Consider the following 22,651-nt stretch of genomic DNA (forward strand, 5'->3'; position numbering starts at 1 on the left):
AGAAATATATACAGCAAGTAGAAATGTGAAAGACCACCCTTCATTTATTTAATTTACTGTCAGAATAGCTATTAAGTACAAGTGCTTCATTTTCCAGTGGCAGAAAAAAACATATATAAAAAAATAAATAAAATAAAAACATACACAGAAGCATCAACGACTAAATATGTCAGATTTACAGAAGCTTTTATCATCAGAACAGTAGACTGACCACCCCAGAGTCCAGACCTCAGCACCACTGAATGGGTTTGATTGCTTCAGAAAATGATCAACCAGCTTCTCAGACTGAGCTTTGGAGGTGTGTCTGCAGATCGTTTGAGGAGCTGAAAGTGAGGCTCCTAAAAAGAACAGAGGCTGGAATGAAGGTGAAGAGAGACTCACTGAAAACTGAACACAGCTGAGAGTAGATTTAGTTATTGAGGCTTCTGTGTACTTTTTTTTTAAATACACAGTACTGAGCAAAAGTCTCACACTGTTTAAAACCCTTATCTTGGCGGAAAGAACACAATACTTTAGAATAAATACAAATAAATTCAGCTCAAAACGCACAGCGTCTTGTGAGGTAGTTAGAAGGACACGTTTGGTTTCTGATTGAATTTAATGAAGGACTGATTAGATAAACAAAGTAATTGATGATAACTACAAATAATACTGTACTACAAATAATACATTTTTGATTTTAAGTAAATAAATGAAGGGTGGACACTGGCACAGCACTGTACTGTACGTTGAGACCACTTTCTGTTTCTTTCACAGGTGGACTGAACAATGTTTCCAAGACTGATTTTCACTGCGTTCTGCCTCTCCCTCCTCACTCAGATGAACATTCAAGCTTTTAAAGTCATTTCTACATCATCTAATACCCACCAAAACATCACCAGGGCAGCTATTTTACAGAAATCAGCAGACGTGTGCAGGGACCTCATTCTGCAACAGGGTAGAAACTTCGTTCAGGTGGGAAAACAGTCAAAACAAAAAAAAAAAAGTTTCTCTCTTTTTCAACAGGGGTTGGTAAGCAGGGAACAGCATCACACTGTTGTTATCAGAGAGTCTGAAGTAGGGGTGGGGAACAGCTTTGTCTCCTTTTGTGTTGCTATAACATGAAACATGTTGGTAAAATATAGGGACAGTGTTGCTCAAATTTACGTGGTTGTGGTTGCCTATGACATTAATGAAACTCTAAGGGTGTTTGTTTTGAAGTGAGCTGACTGCATCACAGCGCAACCTCAACATAAATGTCAACTGTGCCTGAATGACGTAAACTTCGAGGATAAAAATGGTAGAGAGTTCTCTCGGTAAATAATGGGGCTGTCACTTTATCGTTACATATTCCACTGTTGCAGAGCAGTGGCTAGAAAGCGTTCATACACCAACTTCTATTCGTGTAGACCCACAGTTCGCCGCCTCCGGAATTCCTGAACAGTAGGCCTCTGTCCACAAGGAAGCAGGCTAGTCCATTCAGCATGAATGCCGTGTCATGGATGTTGCTGTGAAGTCAGGTTTCAGACAGAATTACAAGTCTCACATCCCACGGGCAGTTCTTTGGAGTCTGAGTAAGTTTGTCATCAAGTGAGCAAACGTTGGCTAGAAATAGCAAGGATATGGCCGAACTGGTACTGTTAGCTTTTAGCCTAACTCCAACTCCAGCATGTCTTCCAATTTGTGCTTCCAATCACTCCATCTCCTGTGCCTTCTCCCTTGGGGGGTCAACCTCTCCTAGCTCTGCTTGTAGCGTGGAACATTTCACTTTCCTCCGATTCCTTGGAGTGTTGCACTGCTGTACTTGATCGTGTCAGTGCAACACATAATTGTGTTGGTCCAGGGATGAACTGAATGTGGAACACACAATAACGCAAGATAAACCTATAAATTAGCACTTTGCTGTGACACGGAAAAGCTGCAGCATCACTGCAGCTGGAGCATGTCACACGCACCTCTGCTGAGTATGTCAGCCTCTGGATATGCCATAGTCTCTCTTGTGATACAGCAGGGATTGGTTGAGCAATACACGAGTGTAAACTCTTGATTTTTCCATCTTCAGGACGCAGACTGCAGGTAGTGGTACTAAAATCAATGGTCATCCCTGTATTTATTAAAAAAAATCCAAAAAGGAGAGGACAAGCAAGATCAGCATCAGATAGAATATATAATGGCAGTTGATAGGTTTGCCCCTTCAGCTTGCATTCCCATTCAGCAGCACCCAAATCTGAGTTTGTCCTTTGGCTAGATTGAAGGTTTGTCCTTTGTAAGGTTTCCAGAATTCTGGTGGATCTTTTACATTTACGGCATTTGGCTGACGCTCTTATCCAGAGCGACTTACAATTTGATCTTTTTTTTTTTTTTACACAGGGAGGCCAAGGCGGTGTTAGGAGTCTTGCCCAAGGACTCTTATTGGTATAGTGTAGGGGGCTTGAACCCCAGTCTACAGTGTAGAAGGCAGAGGTGTTAACCACTACACTAACCAACCACCTTTGGTTGGGTTTTTAACTTCTTGAATGAGAGAATTTGTGCTACCCATGTCTACAATTGCCTGAGTGTAATGGGATTTTATCAGAAGAGGTAGTGAAATGGAGGTAGGCCAGATATTTTTCTGCTCAGGTTGTACTGTAGTGTATTGGTTGGGTGCCTTTACTGTGCCCTGTTTTTTCTTGCGATTATCCTCAGCATTGGCTTGAGACCAGTACATTTTAGCTTGGCTTCACACTCTATCAAATTCCCAATCCGAACCATCCATCCATCCATCCATCCATCCATTTTCCAAGCCACTTCTCCATCAGGGCCACAGGGGGGTGCTGTAGCCTATCCCAGCAGTCATCGGGCGGAAGGCCAATCCGAACCAACTCTGCAAAATTTTTAACATTTCCTCTTAGTAAACTGGCCAGCCTAGATTTATGGTTCCTAAGCATACCTTGTAGTATTTCCCTTGTCATCATTACTTTCTTCCAGTGAATACATAACACTCTGTGTTGGTAGGCAAAGCCAAAATTCTTTCATGTATTCTTTGCTTTCTTTCTGCTTCAGCTTCGTATCTTCTGAAAGATGTTTTGAATTGTGCAGGTTTGTACTGCCTTCCTTGTAGAGTTGCAAGAATTTCAGAATCAGACAATGGTTTCCTCCAAACAAAACATACAGCTAAGATTTCCTCACATTTTTCGATTACTGGATTAGTTATTTCTGTTCTTGGTTATTTAAACTAAACAAAATAGGCCCTTAATGTCATGAGACTTTCAGTTTTGGTTATAAAAAAGGCCACCACTGTTGCAAAGCTGTACTGAAAATACTTCATGGTCTGCTGAGTGAGCTCTCCAGATTTGGCACATTCCATGTGTTTAGACATAGTTTACTGAGGCTGAAATCCCATGGCTGGTTTCCAGAGTCCTGTAAAGCCTTATTAAATACAGCATTGTTTTAGTAATTGTGACTCATTTCTGATATACAACAAATGAATAAAGAAAGACAGACGTCCTTGTGTTTGAACTTGGTGTTTGAACAATCCATGACTAGCACATGAGTCCAGTAATATTTTACCATTGGGATGTAGGTCAGGCAGGCCATTCAAGGAGTTTGGTCCCAGAGCCAACACTAAGTGGAGGTGAGCCCAACTATATCTAGTGGGTAACTTTCAACCCCCCACACAGCTCTGGCTCCTTCCCCCAGTGAGGTTACATTCCATGTGCCAAGAACCTCCCTGCTATCTCTCACCATCTATATGGCACTGCACTGGTCCCCCATGCTGGACCTTGCAGGTGGTGAGCCCATATGGTCCCCCCACTTTGCCTTTTCGGGCTGAGGTGGTACACTACCCCTAGGCCTAGCTGGAGGGGTAGGTCCCGATAATCCTCTACCAGGCAGCATACATAGTATCATGTCACTTGATCATGGGGGACTTTGGATTGAGTTAGTCTGGGTCTTAACTACAGGCCTGTTTACCTTGGGAGACCCTACCAGGAGCACACTGCTCCACATGACTTGGCTCTGAAGATCCCTATATCATACATGCCCTTCCACCATAAGAAGGCCCCGATCCAGGAAGGGCAATATGAAGATATGATCATGTGTCAAATGTATGTATAAATGCACAAAATATTAAAGGGTTCACAAACTTCCAAGCAGCACTGTATATCCATCAGATTTATTTATTTGTTAAACCTAGAAAAAAGCTTCTACATCTAAAAAGGTTTAAAGCTCTGGTGCCTGGGTAGTACTGCCCTTTGAGCCTTAAAATATCTGATTTAATTTCACTTTCAAGCAAACATGTTAGAAAGGAGGAGACAAATCACTGGTTGGAAAATTAGTTGGAAAGCTTGTGGCTGTCAACATGCCATCTGTTTACAGAGAAAATCCCACCACTTAAGTAAAAGATGCCAATTGTCTTGTTAGTTAAGCCCCAAGTGGGAAAAGCTCAGTAGCCAGAACAAGCTGAAAAATCACTTTTTTGCATCATTTGAGCCAAACAGTATCAATAGGTTTCAGATTTTACCACTGATTTCAAATCAGTTTTTGAAAATGTGCTTTTAAATTGGGGTTAATAAGTCTCTCCACATTCAAAGAGACAGGAGTCTAACCTTGTATGACTGGAAATAACTGCCCTGAGGTGTTGTCAACATGGCCATAGAGTGGACAAACTGTCTTATGAAGGACCGTCTGTTTAAATACCGATTCCTAATGTAACATCCCAAATGCTTAGAATTAGTATAAAACACTAATGATGGGTTAGATTTCATCCGCCACAGTTGAAATGAAGCCTACCTCACGGTTCAGAAACACCATCAAAGTCTATAAGCCTGTAAAATGCTGTTCTGGTGAGCCCTAATTGTTAGTCTACTAACCAAATTCCAAAAAAAAGGTGGGACTGCAATTAAAATTGAAATAAAAAGAGAAAGCAGTCATTTATAAGTCTACTTTGACCTGTGCTTGAACAAAAACATTGCAAAGATAGGAGAGGATGGGTCAAGACTCAACACTTTGGCAAAAAATGCACCAGTAAAAAAATCCAACAGCACCTTCAAGGTGTTTAGGTATTTAACCTTTACAGTGTGAAATATTGTCAACAGATTGAGACCATGTGGAGAAATCTTGCCTAAAAGACCAAAAACAACCAATTGCTTGTCACTTTCATCCTATCAGACAGCACTACATCAAAAACTGGCATGTTTCTGTGATGATATCTGATGAGGAATATTTTGCAAAACCGTTATCAATAAACGCTGTTCGCCTCTGCATCCACAAATGCAGGTGTAGCACCCCTTTCCCTGGCATTAACCGGGGTTCGAAGTGTTAGCTAATGTGGTTTTGTACTACGTGAAACAAAATATTCAACCTACAGCAAAGAACAGATGAACATCTGTTACTAAAAAGGACTAAACCAGACACAGGAGTAAAATATTAGTAGTGTTATTGATCGTAGTATTGTTTGATCAACGGCAAACAGAGCAGGAAAATAAATAAAAAAGAAAATAAATTAATAAAACTTAAAGTTTGAGCTATTTGCAAACTGTGTTCTTAGAAAATTACTTTTCCGTTCCCAAAACGCTTAACCAACCAAAATACAGTACACAGGCCTTCCTAAACAAAGAGCCCGCATGGGGAAACTCTCCTCATCCCTCCAAACGATGGAGAGAAGGATCAAAAAACAGTAGCTTCTATAAGAAACTAGCTATTGCTTTCACAAAGATAAGATAATCAACAGCCCAAACAACATTTATACAGAACTATGCAAACTTTCAGCGTTTTTAAAAGTGAAAGTGGGCCCACTCACACACACACACACACACACACACACACACACACACACACACACACACACTCACACACACACACACACACACACACACTCACAAAACAGGAAAGATGTTGCAGGCCTGAACGATGCCTGGGTGCGGTGTGGCTGGACGGTAAGGCCGTACTAGTTACTCAGACAGCGCTTCTACTCACAGTTCGGCAGTTCAAATGAAGGAGTGAGGTGGGAGGTAGCAGTGGCAGAGGAATCTTCATCAGAGGACCCACACAGCTCCTCGGCTGCTGCGGAGTCTGTCTGACCTTGGTCTTGGGAGCTTCCTGGTCCTGGCGCGATACTACAGGCCAGTCCACCGTCTGAGCGCCGCCAATTGCAAGCGCACAATGCTAAACCGCTATTAATTAGCACTGACCAGCAGGCTACAGCAGTTTCAGTACTACAGCAATTTCTCTCAACTACTGCGAAACTGGTCTATGAAGTGGCGACAAACAGTAGAAAGTACTAAAGAAAGTTTAGGGTACTACTTATACACTCTTAATCCTATTTTCTCCCACTCCCTCTCGTTGTTCCCTTTCTCTTCCCCTCTCTCCCCCACTCCCCGCTCTTCCCCAACTCCCAGCCAATCAAAATTGGAGATGTCTGACTGACAGAGAAATTAACCTACCACTGGTGTGAACATAAGCAAGTGTAAGCAAACTTGCATCTCTTTAGGGGGCAGTTGTGGGCTGGTGGTCAGGGATCTGGCCCTGTGACTGGAAGGTTGCTGGTTTGATCCCCAGGGCCGACAGTCCATGACTGAGGTGTCCTTGAGCAAGACACCTAACCCCAAACTGCTCCCCGGGAGCTGTGGATAGGGCTGCCCACCGCTCCGGGCAAGTGTGCTCACTGCCCCCTAGTGTGTGTGTATTCACTAGTGTGTATGTGGTGTTTCACTTCATGGATGGGTTAAATGCGGAGGTGGGATTAAAAAAGTATCACTTCAATTAAAGGGACTGTGTATGAAACTAAACATTTACTTTAATTATCTGCCACTGGGCTACACCGGTTACGACTGTGCTATGCACAGCAGATGTCAGACTATATCAACAAGGTCCAGAGCCACCACTGACTTCTCAGGGCTCAAGTTCATCTGAACGGACTGATGCTCAGTGGAAACATGCATCGTGGTCTGAGGAGTCAATGTCTCGGAAATGGACGTTGTGTTCTCCAGGCCAAAGAGAAGGACCATCCAGACTGTTAAAGTTTTAAATCCAACATCTGTCATGGTGGTGGGAGGTATTAGTGAATACCCTGCACATCTGTCAAAACACCATTAACACAACACATTTTGGAGAAATGTATGCTGCCTTTTAGATGCCATCTTTTTCAGAGACGTCCATGATTATTTCAAGACAACACTCTAAGAAACATTCTGTAAGTGTTACATCAGCGAAGCGGTGTAATCAGAGAGTGTGGGTGCTAGACTGACCTGCCTGCAGTTCAGAACTGTCTCCAGTCCATGAAACCATTTCAAATACTTTGTTTGAAGACATTAACTCAGGAGAAAAAGATATGTCTTGGTTTGTTTGCCAACAGGTTAAGGTAAAAGTTAAAGATTTTAAGTTAAAATTCGAATCAGATTTTGGACAGTGGTTAAAGTTATTTTGGTTTTAATGTAATTCAGTGACAAGCTAAACATCTACAGTGGACCAGCCAAATAAAGCCTTACCTGCTTTTCTGCAGCCAGACCCGCTGACCGCAGAGTCTCTGGCAGAAGCTTGCCGCTCCCCTGCCTCAGCCTCCATCCTACAGTTCATCATTAGTTATGTCAGCACAAGGAATGCCTACGTGGACGGCAGGCATGTGTTCAATCCACAATACCATTTTGATGACGAGAGCTTTGAACAAGCACGAAACCTGATCACGCAGGGAGTCTCTGATGTGAAGACCAGCCTCAAACAGAAGAACTACTGGTACTCAAGACAGAGGTTGGGTGAGACCCTGCACACCTTACAGGTAACATGACATGACATGGACATGAAATTACATACACCTCCCTTTTCTGCACACAGGTCTACAGGATAATGTGTATTGTTTGCATTGTTATCTGAAGAGTGCAAGCAGGGCGTATGGGGGTAAATGCCCAAGTACCCTCAACATACTGTTATTTTGTGGATGTTGATCATAAATTGATCGTCCTGTTGCTCATCTTCAATGTTTTCTAACATGCTTCCATTTTTAATGAGCCACAATGTGTGTCATAAAAAAACAATGGTTTTGACGATTAACAGTAGATGATGTTGTGACAGTTAGTTATAATTTACAGCACTGCACCAGCATCTCTGAAAACTAATTTTCTTACATCGCCAGATAAAACCAGTCTTCTTCTTCTTTCGGCTGCTCCCTTTTGGAGTCGCTACAGCAGATCATCTGCCTCCATCTTGCCCTATCCACTGCCTCCTCTACTTTCACACCAACCATCTCCATGTCCACCTTCACTACATCCATAAACCTTCTCTGAGGTCCACCTCTTCTCCTTCTACCCGGCAGCTCCATCTCCAACATTCTTTGCCCATTATATCCACTATTCCTCCTCAACACATGTCCAAACCATCTCAACCTGGCCTCTCTGGCTTTATCTCCAAACTGCTCCACCTTCACCGTCCCTCTGGTCTGCTCATTTCTAATCTTGTCCATCCTTGTCACTCCCAACGAAAATCTCAGCATCTTCATCTCCACCACCTCCAGCTCAGCCTCTTGTCTTTTAGACAGAGCCACAGTCTCCAAACCAGACATCATAGCAGGACACACTGCTGTCTTGTAGACCTTCCCTTTCACTCTTGCTGCTATCCTTCTGTCACACATCAGCCCTGACAACCGTCTCCACCCACTCCGTCCTGCCTGCACCCTCTTCTTTACCTCTTTTCTACACTGTCCATTGCTCTGGATGGTTGACCCAAGATATTTGAAGTCATCCATCTTTATGACCTCTACTCCTTGCATCTTCACCTTTCTACCTGCCTCCCTCTCATTCACACACATGTATTCCGTGCCAGATATAGCCAGTGCGACCAGCAAAAGACTAAATACAATTTACTTCTTCAAAAACTGCCAATATATTTTCACTCCTTCAGAAATATTCAGATGTCTGTTCAGTCATCAACTGACTGGGTTTTAGCTACAAGCTGCTATAAATTGGTCCTTTTTACAAGAAAAGTAGGTGCGTGAACATTGGGTAAAACAAATTCCACTATAGCCTTACAGACAGTGACTAACTGCAGAAATGCTTGTGTTTATCACTTCAGATCAGCACAGTTTTTATTTTGTTTTAGTTCTTTAAGTAACGGACCGACTTTCTGCTGATGTTGAAGGATTTCTACAGTCACAGTAACTGGATTGAACTGGGAAACCGGTCTCCGTACTCCACCCTCATCAAGCCAAGTCTGCCTCTGGACAACCTTGCAGGTGTTTGTTGATCTGTGTTTGTAAGTATATTTCTTATCTGTATGAATGAATATAAATTAAATGCATCTCATGTTCGTTTCAGACGTGAACACCCCGACGTGCAGCAGCTGTGACGACAACTGCACGGGCAACATTCTGGAGACGATCATCACCCAGAAGAAACTGACTTCTGGATATTTCAGCCTGCTAAGCCCTAACAAACCCAAAGGTACTGAACTACTGTTTTTACAAGGCATATGCTAGAAATAAGCAAAAAAGTAAAAGTATTCAGCCCCTTAAAAGTCATCAGATTCAATGATGGCCAGTACTTTTATTGCTAACCAATGTCCTATTAAAGTCAATTTTTGACACTTGTGGATTGCAATTTTTTCAAACAGTGCCACAGATTCTTGGCAGGATTGAGATCTGGACTTTGCCATGGACAACATTCATCATTTGTTGTTCAACCAATCCTGTGTTGCTTTGGCGCTGTGCTAGAGATCATTGTCCTGCAGAAGATTCTCCCAAGGTTTAGTTTTTAGGGTTGTGCCACACATACTGTTTGACCACAAAACCTCATTCAGCATTTAGCTGGGTTTCTCTGATGCTATCAGTGAGCTGAGTTTTAGTGTTACCTGTAGTGAATTCCAGTGTAGTGAATATTGCTGACTGATGCATCTTAACTCCAGTCTCAGCCACTGAACTCTGTAGCTTGTTCATAATGATTGTTGGCCTCTCTGTGGTTTCCCTCACAGACCTGCTTAGAGTTTTGAGGGACGCTCTTGTCTAGGCAGTGCTTGAGCAGTTTCAGTTTCCATTTCCACACTGTTGATCCCACAGGAGCTCCATGCACTTGGATATTATTTTGTAGCCTTTTCCTTTTTCTTGTGCATGTCTTATAACTTTATTTCAGATTCCTTTAGAATTTTCACAACTTTCCTCCAGATATTTAAATTAAGGGGGTATATTATTAAGAAAAGGTGAACTTCACAGATAGAGGCAAATTTGGAGCTTCCATAGCACAGTGGTCAGATACTTATGCAGCATTTTCTTATGCAAAACCAATATCACTTAAATTCATTTTGAGTGTGATTTGTAATCTGGTGTCTTTTAAAGGGATGAAATGCTTTTGCAAGGCACAGTAAAGTTCAGGGTAATAGTCGCAGGGTACAGAGAGCAAACATTCACCAGAATTAGTTCATACAACACTATCTACAGTAGTGCGCAAAATCCAGAGAGAACGTTTTATTTATTCAGTTCCAGTCAAAACAGCCATTAAGTACAAGTCATTAGTTTTTCAAAGCAGAAAACATATTTAGCAGAAAATTACACTCAATAAATAAACATCAAATTTCCAGAAAATGGAAATTGCCACATTGCACTGAAAATTTTGGCACATTTTTATGAGGTTCTGTTAATGAAGTGAGGCGAGAAAACCATGCATGACATTGTCAGAGAGCCCAAAACGTTCTGAATGTTCTTCTGCCTGACTGGAAATCCACAGGGAAGTGCAGCCATGGAGGACTGGTTGACCTGACGAGCTTGGTGACACCCAAAGGCGGCATCAACAAGGATGGCATCACGACCGCTCACGGCAGCCTCCACTTTGTGGCAGCAGATGTGGCCACAGCAGCCACCAGGGATCTTCTGCAGGACATCAGAGAAGCAACAGGAAACGTTGAATTCCTCAGGTAGGAATGAGTTATCAGGCATTAGTGCTGAATCAGAGAGGATCAGTGAAGCGAGAGCAGCCATGTGAAAATATTTCCAGGAACGTGTGATGTGGTTTTGGAAGCCCAACTAAGGTAAGGTATCGAGATAGCCAGGTAGCTGCCTTTCCAACCTTAGCTCTTAGATTGCTGTCCTTCTCCTCTGAAGTGTCGGTCATTTGAGGAATCCATTTCTCAACTGTAGTGATGACTTGAAGACAGTTAGTACAGTTAAACGGCTGCAATGAGACCTTCAGGTTCCAAGCAGTAATGTTAGCTAAAGTTTGTACACCCTTTACATGTTTTATTGATTTTCTAAGTGAAAACAAGTTATCCCAGTTATATATTCTCTATTATAAAGTTTTTATATACACTGCTCAAAAAAATAAAGGGAACACTCAAATAACACATCCTAGATCTGAATGAATGAAATATTCTCATTGAATACTTTGTTCTGTACAAAGTTGAATGTGCTGACAACAAAATCACACAAAAATCATCAATGGAAATCAAATTTATTAACCAGTGGAGGCCTGGATTTGGAGTCACACACAAAATTAAAGTGGAAAAACACACGACAGGCTGATCCAACTTTCATGTAATGTCCTTAAAGCAAGTCAAAATGAGGCTCAGTGTTGTGTGTGGCCTCCACGTGCCTGTATGACCTCCCTACAACGCCTGGGCAGCTCCTGATGAGGTGGCGGATGGTCTCCTGAGGGATCTCCTCCCAGACCTGGACTAAAGCATCCGCCAACTCCTGGACAGTCTGTGGTGCGACGTGGCGTTGGTGGATGGAGCGAGACATGATGTCCCAGATGTGCTCAATTGGATTCAGGTCTGGGGAACGGGCGGGCCAGTCCATAGCTTCAATGCCTTCATCTTGCAGGAACTGCTGACACACTCCAGCCACATGAGGTCTAGCATTGTCCTCCATTAGGAGGAACCCAGGGCCAACTGCACCAGCATATGGTCTCACAAGGGGTCTGAGGATCTCATCTCGGGACCTAATGGCAGTCAGGCTACCTCTGGCGAGCACATGGAGGGCTGTGCGGCCCTCCAAAGAAATGCCACCCCACACCATTACTGACCCACTGCCAAACCGGTCATGCTGAAGGATGTTGCAGGCAGCAGATCATTCTCCACGGCGTCTCCAGACTCTGTCACGTCCGTCACATGTGCTCAGTGTGAAGCTGCTTTCATCTGTGAAGATCACAGGGCACCAGTGGCGAATTTGCAAATCCTGGTGTTCTCTGGCAAATGCCAAGCGTCCTGCACGGTGTTGGGCTGTGAGCACAACCCCCATCTGTGGACGTCGGGCCCTCATACCATCCTCATGGAGTCGGTTTCTAACCGTTTGTGCAGACACATGCACATTTGTGGCCTGCTGGAGGTCATTCTGCAGGGCTCTGGCAGCTCCTCCTGTTCCTCCTTGCACAAAGGCGGAGGCAGCGGTCCTGCTGTTGGGTTGTTGCCCTCCTACGGCCTCCTCCACGTCTCCTGGTGTACTGGCCTGTCTCCTGGTAGCACCTCCAGCCTCTGGACGCTACGCTGACAGACACAGCAAACCTTCTTGCCACAGGTCACATTGATGTGCCATCCTGGATGAGCTGCACTACCTGAGCCTCTTGTGTGGGTTGTAGAGTCCGTCTCCTGCTACCACGAGTGTGAAAGACCACCAACATTCAAAAGTGACCAAAACATCAGCCAGAAAGCAGAAAGGTGCTGAGAAGTGGTCTGTGGTCCCACCTGCAGAACCACTCCTTTATTGAGTGTGTCTTGCTAATTGCCAGTAATTTCCACCTGTTGTCTGTTCCATTTGCACAACAGCTGTGAAACTGATTGTCAGTGTTGCTTCCTAAGTGGACAGTTTGATTTCACAGATGTTTGATTTACTTGGAGTTATATTGTGTTGTTTAAGTGTTCCTATATATATATATATATATATATATATATATATATATATATATATATATATATATATATATATACACAGCAGCTAATAAATCAACAAAACAGGTTTTGGTTCAAGTTGAGTCATGTACAAGTACAAGTCAAGAGTCAGTTAAGTGTGAGCGAGATTCAAGGTGAGAGTCAGTTAAGTGTGAGTGAGATTCAAGGTGAGAGTCAGTTAAGTGCAAGAACAAGTCAAGGTGAGAGTCAGTGAAATGTGAGTAAGATTCATGGTGAGAGTCTGTTAAGTGCAACTATGATGTCCTGATGGAGATAAAGCAGAGACATCCTGATGAAGAACTGATGTTGATCTTCTCTCGGTTCCTCTTCTTTATCTGCCAGACTGATGGGAATCTTCCAGTCGTCCTCCGTCCTCTGTTTCGTGGTGGACACCTCAGCCAGTATGACAGAGGAAATCGCTGAAGTCAAGCGTATCACTTCCTACATCATAGACAGTAGGCAAGGCACCGTGGATGAACCTTCCGCCTACGTCCTGGTCCCATTCAATGACCCAGGTGGGCTGGGGTGGCCTGTGCTGTGGTGCTTCTGTCATTTCTGGAATACAGTTCTGTACTTCTGCACTGATCACATGGCTTTAATATTTTCTGTATTCTGATGTTTTGAATGAAACTATTATGAACCGTAAATCTGAATAATACAAAAAATATAAATTTTTTCTCCTAAATTATCTGAATTTATTATGACCTACAGGTTTCGGGCCAGTGTATAAAACAACAGACCCGGATGAGTTTAAAACTGAAGTCAATGCTCTTTCTGCCGGCGGAGGAGGAGCAGATGATCCTGAAATGAGTCTGTCTGGACTTTGGGTACGATACAGTTTGTTATGTGTCATAATGAAACTGTAGTGAGTTATTTTGAAATGTCAACACAACAAATTTGTTGTATTAATTTGCATTTATTGTGTATAAATCAATACAGCAAAAGTTAATAGATTCCTACAATGTAATTATTCTACTATACTGTTAATGTGCATCTGGGGACTCAGGGCTGCTGTCAGGTGTAACACCCGTCCTCGCCACCAGAGGTCAGCCTCACCCGAATACTGACATTCTCCCTCTTTGCACCCTCACCCCTCACCTGCTGCTCATTTCACCTGACTGTTTAAGGACCTTCAGTGCACTGACTCAGTGTGGAGTATTGCCAGTTTTCCTGCATGCCAAGCCTCGTTACCTCACTGTGGATGTTTTTGGGTTGCTTTGACCCTGTTTCTGTTCTCCTTGACTGCTTCTGCTGATTTTGGACTTTTCTTTTGTTTTTTGACTCCGATTCTGTTTTTTTGTGTTTTGGATTAAACGGGATCATGGGTTCTACTCATTCTGGAGAGTCTTCCTTACAGCTACACTGTTTAAACTGTTCACAGTGTTAAAAACATTTAGGCATTTGAAACAAAATCATAGTGATCGAAGGTTTTTTACTTTCCAGACTAGGATTACTCACCTTTCAATGTCAATTAACTTATACAGAGCTCAAATGTATTTGGCAATGGATAAGAGAATTGAGACGTGCTCCTCAGTGATCTTCTAGGACAGGATGAGCGACACTTCAAGCATGCAATAACCTAAAAACATACACTTTCAAAGGCTTAACATGGACAAAACAGGTAAAAATCTCATATATAGTAAAGTATGCCAGATCGATAGCTTTGTAAACAGCTTTGACTGTTGATGAACTGCATCATGTAACAGTTATGATGCATGGACGTTTTGTTGTAGGCAACTCACAAAAAGCCACTAGTGGTCTCTGTATGGTTCGTTTTATGGTCCGATGAATACATAGTGGAAACAAAACAGCCTCAGTTAGCTTCACGTTTAGCTTTATGGTGAAAGAAATTCAAGGCTTACTGTACATACACAGCCACAATCTTCCAGCAGACGCCAATACTAGTGTAACGTGGAGCGAGGAGGCGGACGTACATGATGAGATAAGTGAGATTTATTGGGCAAATCCAAGATCAGGGTCGAGACAGTCCAGGGTCATAGAGCCAACACAGATAGATGACAGACATGACATAAACCAGACCAAAAACAGCATATAACAAAGAGCAGCCAACAGAAGGGGCAAACACAGGGCTTAAATACGAGGGACAGGTGGAAAACAGGTGGAGACAATCAGGGGTGGAGTTATGAAACAAGGGGGCTAAACCAAAACATGAACACATGGGCAGGACTAAAAAAAAGGACTAGTAAAATCACTGTAATGCATGGCCTCACGTGGCATGCTGCCTTTGTAAAACATTGCCAAACAATATAATGTGCATTATCCCTAAACACAATATAATAAAATGCAACATTCAGAATGAAATTAATTTAGATCATATGTAATTCCATGAACAGTAGCCATGAAGTGTCATTTGTGTTTTTTGGAGGTCTCTCAGTTTTTGCACTATGCATTTTTTTCTTCAGTAACGTTGATAAAATATATCTCAATGATTTACAAAACCAGAAATGAGCTGGATTTTCATCTTCCGAGCTGAGCTGAAGTGTTTGATATGAAAAAACCTGCAGCTGTGTCTGTTTTATATCAGCACGGACGTCTTTGTGGAGAGTTGTGAATAGTTTTCACAGTGGGGCCTACTCACCCTTCCCCTTTCACCCTATATTGCTCAATAGCGGCTCAAAACAGACAGACAGTTTATCTCATAACACACTTACAGCTACCAAATATTTCATTTATTTCATTTATATTAAGTAAAAATATCCGAGTCTGTGTCCATTCTGCTGGTGGAATGGCCACCAGGGGGCCTGCAGAAGGAGGTTAACAGGTTAAACAAGTTCAGTGCTGGGTTATTATCATTTGTGACTGTATTTGACAGTGATGACGGGTGATGAATTCAAAATATGCTGTTATGCAAACAGTGATGTTTTCTGACAGCAGTTTTAGAAAAATATATTTCACATATTTTATACATTCTCCTAATATCCGTGTATGTCTGCTCCACAGCTCGCTCTGGCAGCTGCTCCTGTGGCGTCTGAGGTCTTTCTTTTCACCGATGCAGAACCCAAAGACACTGAGATGAAAATTACAGTTCTGGCACTGATCGAGAGCACAAAGTCCACGGCAAGTATTAATGGCCTCTTTCCACTGTCAGGGCCATCCCATGCCGATTCAGACTCATAAGACCGGTTACGGTTTCTTTTTCCACCTGCTGTACTGCTAAATCAGAACCAGGAAATACTCAAGAAAACTACAGAAATGAGTGGCTAACTGCTAACAGGCTAATAGCTATGCACACACCACCCACCACAAACACATTTGATCCATCAGAATCCTCACCTTATCCTCTAAATGGGTGGTATTTAATCATCAGTCACTGAGATAGACTATACTGTGGTGCATTTCACCTGTAGTCAGATAACTACACCAGCATTATCAATCATTGAGAACATTGAGGGTGCCCCTCATTTACAAAGTTGCCGAGTTAGTACAGAGTTAGTAAGTGGATTAATAATGTGTAAGAACAGATAAAAGTAAATTTAATAAATGAAGTCTCAGATCAGGTAAATATAAAAAGTGAAACATTAATTAAAAAAATACATAAAAATATAAAAATAAAAAAACAATAATAATAAAACAGAAATTAACATACATAAGATGCAAAGGTTAATAAAATCAAGTTGAAATAAAACAAGGAAGATAAGAATAAAAAAAATACTAATAAAAGTATTTTAAAAAACAATAATAATTAAAATAAGAATATGAATAATAATGGATAAAATATCAAACGGGCAATAAAATAATGAAAATAACATAAAATGGTAAGAAATCAGGTAAAACAGTGGAGGTTTTAGAGAGATTAGTGTCACCCAGCAGCTCAAAGCACCAGAGAACAGTTTTATTTTTTTATCTTTGTCACTTTAACACCAGACATTCAAATGTGCTCTCAGACATAAGTAATCCTCTAAAAGGTTGTTTTTATTCATCGGTTTGCTAGAAGCAAGCCCATATTGAGGGAAGAGGCAACGTAAACTAATGGTAGGTTAGCTTAAAGCACTACAGAAAAGGTTGGATTTTGGCGTTCTGTCACTCCACTGCCTAATGAACGATGATGATCAGAAACCGTATTGTAAAATGAAACACATGGTAACTCATTACTAATGCACTAGGATTTAATGATGATCAGGAACAGTATTATAAAGTGAAACACATGGTAACTCATTACTAATGAACTAGGAGTTAATGATGATCTGGAACAGTATTATAAAGTGAAACACATGGTAACTCATTACTAATGAACTAGGAGTTAATGATGATCAGGAACAGTATTATAAAGTGAAACACATGGTAACTCACTATTAATGAACTAGGAGTTAATGATGATCTGGAACAGTATTATAAAGTGAAACACATGGTAACTCATTGTTAATGAACTAGGAGTTAATGATGATCTGGAACAGTATTATAAAGTGAAACACATGGTAACTCATAACTAATGAACTAGGAGTTAATGATGATCAGGAACAGTATTATAAAGTGAAACACATGGTAACTCATTACTAATGAACTAGGAGTTAATGATGATCTGGAACAGTATTATAAAGTGAAACACATGGTAACTCATTACTAATGAACTAGGAGTTAATGATGATCAGGAACAGTATTATAAAGTGAAACACATGGTAACTCATTACTAATGAACTAGGAGTTAATGATGATCAGGAACAGTATTATAAAGTGAAACACATGGTAACTCACTATTAATGAACTAGGAGTTAATGATGATCTGGAACAGTATTATAAAGTGAAACACATGGTAACTCATTGTTAATGAACTAGGAGTTAATGATGATCTGGAACAGTATTATAAAGTGAAACACATGGTAACTCATTACTAATGAACTAGGAGTTAATGATGATCAGGAACAGTATTATAAAGTGAAACACATGGTAACTCATAACTAATGAACTAGGAGTTAATGATGATCTGGAACAGTATTATAAAGTGAAACACATGGTAACTCATAACTAATGAACTAGGAGTTAATGATGATCTGGAACAGTATTATAAAGTGAAACACATGGTAACTCATTACTAATGAACTAGGAGTTAATGATGATCAGGAACACTATTATAAAGTAAAACACATGGTAACTCATTATTAATGAACTAGGAGTTAATGATGATCTGGAACAGTATTATAAAGTGAAACACATGGTAACTCATTGTTAATGAACTTGGAGTTAATGATGATCTGGAACAGTATTATAAAGTGAAACACATGGTAACTTATTGTTAATGAACTAGGAGTTAATGATGATCTGGAACAGTATTATAAAGTGAAACACATGGTAACTCATTACTAATAAACTAGGAGTTAATGATGATCTGGAACAGTATTATAAAGTGAAACACATGGTAACTCATTACTAATAAACTAGGAGTTAATGATGATCTGGAACAGTATTATAAAGTGAAACACATGGTAACTCATTACTAATGAACTAGGAGTTAATGATGATCAGGAACAGTATTATAAAGTGAAACACATGGTAACTCATTACTAATGAACTAGGAGTTAATGATGATCTGGAACAGTATTACAAAGTGAAACACATGGTAACTCATAACTAATGAACTAGGAGTTAATGATGATCAGGAACAGTATTATAAAGTGAAACACATGGTAACTCATTACTAATGAACTAGGAGTTAATGATGATCTGGAACAGTATTATAAAGTAAAACACATGGTAACTCATTACTAATGAACTAGGAGTTAATGATGATCTGGAACAGTATTACAAAGTGAAACACATGGTAACTCATAACTAATGAACTAGGAGTTAATGATGATCAGGAACAGTATTATAAAGTGAAACACATGGTAACTCATTACTAATGAACTAGGAGTTAATGATGATCTGGAACAGTATTATAAAGTAAAACACATGGTAACTCATTACTAATGAACTAGGAGTTAATGATGATCAGGAACAGTATTATAAAGTGAAACACATGGTAACTCATTACTAATGAACTAGGAGTTAATGATGATCTGGAACAGTATTATAAAGTGAAACACATGGTAACTCATTACTAATGAACTAGGAGTTAATGATGATCAGGAACAGTATTATAAAGTGAAACACATGGTAACTCATAACTAATGAACTAGGAGTTAATGATGATCTGGAACAGTATTATAAAGTGAAACACATGGTAACTCATTACTAATGAACTAGGAGTTAATGATGATCAGGAACAGTATTATAAAGTGAAACACATGGTAACTCATTACTAATGAACTAGGAGTTAATGATGATCAGGAACAGTATTATAAAGTGAAACACATGGTAACTCATTGTTAATGAACTAGGAGTTAATGACTTCTAGTTCATTAATGATTAATTATCATGTGTTCAACTTTATAAAACTGTTCCTGATTATCATTAACTCCTAGTTCATTAGTAATGAGTTACCATGTGTTTCACTTTATAATACTGTTCCAGATCATCATTAACTCCTAGTTCATTAGTAATGAGTTACCATGTGTTTCACTTTATGATACTGTCCCTGTACAATGGGCTGGAGGTCAGGGATCTGGCCCTGTGACTGGAAGGTCGCCGGTTTGATCCCCATTGCTGACAGTCCATGACTGAGGTGTCCTTGAGCAAGACATCTAACCCCCAATTGCTCCCCGTGTGCCGTGGATAGGGCTGCCCACCGCTCCGGGCAAGTGTGCTCACTGCCCCCTAGTGTGTGTGTATTCACTAGTGTGTATGTGGTGTTTCACTTCATGGATGGGTTAAATGCGGAGGTGGAATTTCCCCGTTTGTGGGATTAAAAAATATCACTTATCATCATTAACTCCTAGTTCATTAATAATGAGTTACCATGTGTTTTCCTTTATATTGTTCCTGATCATCATTAACTCCAAATGAAGAACAGCAACATTATCTAACAGACAGTAACTACATAATCCCTCAATAATATTTAGAAGCAAGTAAATGAGAAGGCAGGATACATACATGGTTTAAAGTCATCTTTGTTGAACCTTGGCTGTGTGGTAAAGCCCCTGGAAAGGTACGCTCCATGCTCAGAATCATTTAGCCCTGCAGTGGAGAAGAGACCAATGACTCTTCACTGCATCAAAAGAGTCATTTCTAATAATCTATTAGCATTCTTCTACACTGATCACCTGATCTACACCAGGAGAACATTTTATAGCACAACATCTAAGATTCCATATAAGACCAATCCTTAGAAGTCGCACATATCTCTGGTACTAACAAAAATGCACTGGAATTTTATATGAATTATTTTGAACTTCACTGAAACAAGTGGAGGAATTGTGCTAAAAGTGCAAATTCAGTATCACACCATTCAGTAGCACTTATGTGTTTATAAGTGCAACAGGAGATTTTTCTATGATTTGAAAATGATTAAAAATGCCATTTTTCAATGACAAGCTGAGAAAGACAGAATGGAAATGTATCACTGTGTAACTAACTATATAATTAGTAATGTAGCTGCAGCAACTACATGTTTACATTTAAATAATATGGCAAAAGAACGCCAATAATTCCATTAGATTTATGGTACTAATGACATTCATATTCAAATTACGTTTTTTTATCTCTATTGTGTTAACAGGTGAATTTTGTGCTGACCAATCCTCTGACCAACACGACTCGCAGCCTCTCCAACCCAGTGAACCGGGCGTATGAGGATTTAGCGGTGGCCTCAGGTGGACTGGCCATCGAGATCCCCAATCAACTGTTAGCTAACGCTACTAGCGCCATTAATGACACCTCCATCTCTTCTCTGGTAAATGCAACACTGATAAACACTTCTTAACATCTCTGCAGTCATAAAATATGACAAACCACCAGATTTGCCCATCAGAGTCACATTAGCCACTCAGACCTTGTTTTTGTTCATCAATGTGGATACTGGGCCTGTCACAAATATTACATAATAGCCTACTCATCACAATTAGTACATGGTCACAATGACTTAATTGCAGTTATTTCAGTTATTACTTCTGACTGTAGGTGTATTGGGGCAGTCGTGGGCTGGAGGTCAGGGAACCAGCCTCATGACCGGAAGGTCGCCGGTTCGATCCCCAGAGCCGACAGCACATGACTGAGGTGTCCTTGAGCAAGACACCTAATTGCGGATAGGGCTGCTCACCGCTCCGGGCAAGTGTGCTCACTGCCCCCTAGTGTGTGTGTTCACTAGTGTATGTGGTGTTTCACTTCACGGATGGGTTAAATGCGGATGTGAAATTTCCCCGTTGTGGGACAATTAAGGGTCTCTTAATCTTCCATCCATCCATCATCTTCCACTTCTCCGGGGTTCGGGTCGCGGGGGCAGCATCCTGAGCAATGAGGCCCAGACCCCCACTTCCACTAGCTCCCTGGGAGGGATTCCAAGGCGCTCCCAGGCCAGCTGGGCGATATAGTCACGCCAGCGTGTCCTGGGTCTTCCCCGGGGTCTCCTCCCCAGTGGACTTGCCTGTGACACCTCCCAAGGGAGGCGTCCAGGAGGCATCCTAACAAGATGCCCAAACCACCTCAACTGGCTCCTCTCTCGTTCTTTCGGTCATTACCCAAAGCCCATGACCATAGGTGAAGGGTGGGAACGTAGATCAACCAGTAAATCGAGAGCCTTGCCTTATGGCTCAGCTCTTTCTTTACCACAACAGACCGGTAAAGAGCCCACATCACTGCTGACCCAGCACCAATCGGCCTGTCAATCTCCTGCTCCCTTGTACCATCACTCGTGAACAAGACCCCGAGATACTTGAACTCCTCCACTTGAGGGACGAGCTCATCCCCGACCCAGAGAGGGCTCTCCACCCTGCCTGAGAACCATGGCCTCGGATTTGGAGGTACTGATCCTCATCCCGGCCGCTTCACACTCGGCTGCAAACCGATCCAGTGAAAGCTGAAGTTCACGGCCTGATGTCCCCAATAGGACCACATCATCTGCAAACAGCAGCGATGTGACCCTGAGGTCACCAAACCGGACACCCTCCATCCCCTGACTGCGCCTAGAAATTCTATCCATAAAAATTATGAATAGAATCGGTGACAAAGGGCAGCCCTGACGGAGTCCAACTCTCACTGGGAAAAAATCTGACTTACTGCCGGCCATGCGAACCAAACTCCTGCTTTGTTTGTACAGGGCCTGAATGGCTTGTAGCAAAGAGCCATGTACCCCATACTCCCGAAGCACCTCTCACAGAATACCCCGGGGAACACAGTCGAATGCCTTCTCCAAATCCACAAAGCACATGTGGACAGGTTGGGCAAACTCCCATGAACCCTCCAGAATCCTGGAGAGGGTAAAGAGTTGGTCCAGTGTTACCACGACCAGGGCGGAACCCGCACTGCTCCTCCTGGATCCGAGGTTCGACTATAAGCCGGACTCTCTTCTCCAGTACCCCTGCATAGACCTTACCAGGGAGGCTGAGGAGTGTGATTCCCCTGTAGTTAGAACACACCCTCCGGTCCCCCTTTTTAAAAAGAGGCACCACCACCCCAGTCTGCCAATCCAGTGGCACCACCCCCGATGTCCACGCAATGTTGAAAAGGCGTGTCAGCCAAGACAGCCCCACAACATCCAGAGCCTTGAGGAACTCGGGACGGCTCTCATCCACCCCTGGAGCCCTGCCGCCAAGGAGCTTTTTAACTACCTAAGCGACTTCGGCCTCAGTAATGGACAAGCCTATTCCCGTGTCCCCAGACTCTGCCTCCTCACTGGAGAACGTGTTGGTGGGATTGAGAAGGTCCTCAAAGTATTCCTTCCACCGCCCAATGACGTCTTCGGTCGAAGTCAGCAGCACACCATCTCCACTATATACAGTGC

The 22,651-nt window shown here is 41.9% G+C and overlaps 1 protein-coding gene across 1 annotated transcript in view; it reads left to right on the forward strand.

Moving 5' to 3' along the window:
• Positions 1 to 768: 768 nt before the first annotated feature.
• LOC108413207 (von Willebrand factor A domain-containing protein 7-like) overlaps positions 769 to 22,651 on the forward strand; it is a 29,744-nt gene continuing 7,861 nt past the window's right edge. The window contains exons 1-9 of the mRNA XM_037536898.1: positions 769 to 954; positions 7,460 to 7,732; positions 9,088 to 9,181; positions 9,264 to 9,389; positions 10,665 to 10,851; positions 13,162 to 13,334; positions 13,531 to 13,646; positions 15,781 to 15,897; positions 20,432 to 20,605. Coding sequence (XP_037392795.1) covers positions 769 to 954; positions 7,460 to 7,732; positions 9,088 to 9,181; positions 9,264 to 9,389; positions 10,665 to 10,851; positions 13,162 to 13,334; positions 13,531 to 13,646; positions 15,781 to 15,897; positions 20,432 to 20,605 — 1,446 coding nt within the window. The remainder of the gene's footprint in view (positions 955 to 7,459; positions 7,733 to 9,087; positions 9,182 to 9,263; positions 9,390 to 10,664; positions 10,852 to 13,161; positions 13,335 to 13,530; positions 13,647 to 15,780; positions 15,898 to 20,431; positions 20,606 to 22,651) is intronic.

The sequence above is a fragment of the Pygocentrus nattereri genome, chromosome 3, assembly GCF_015220715.1.
Source record: "Pygocentrus nattereri isolate fPygNat1 chromosome 3, fPygNat1.pri, whole genome shotgun sequence".
NCBI classification, from domain to species: domain Eukaryota; kingdom Metazoa; phylum Chordata; class Actinopteri; order Characiformes; family Serrasalmidae; genus Pygocentrus; species Pygocentrus nattereri.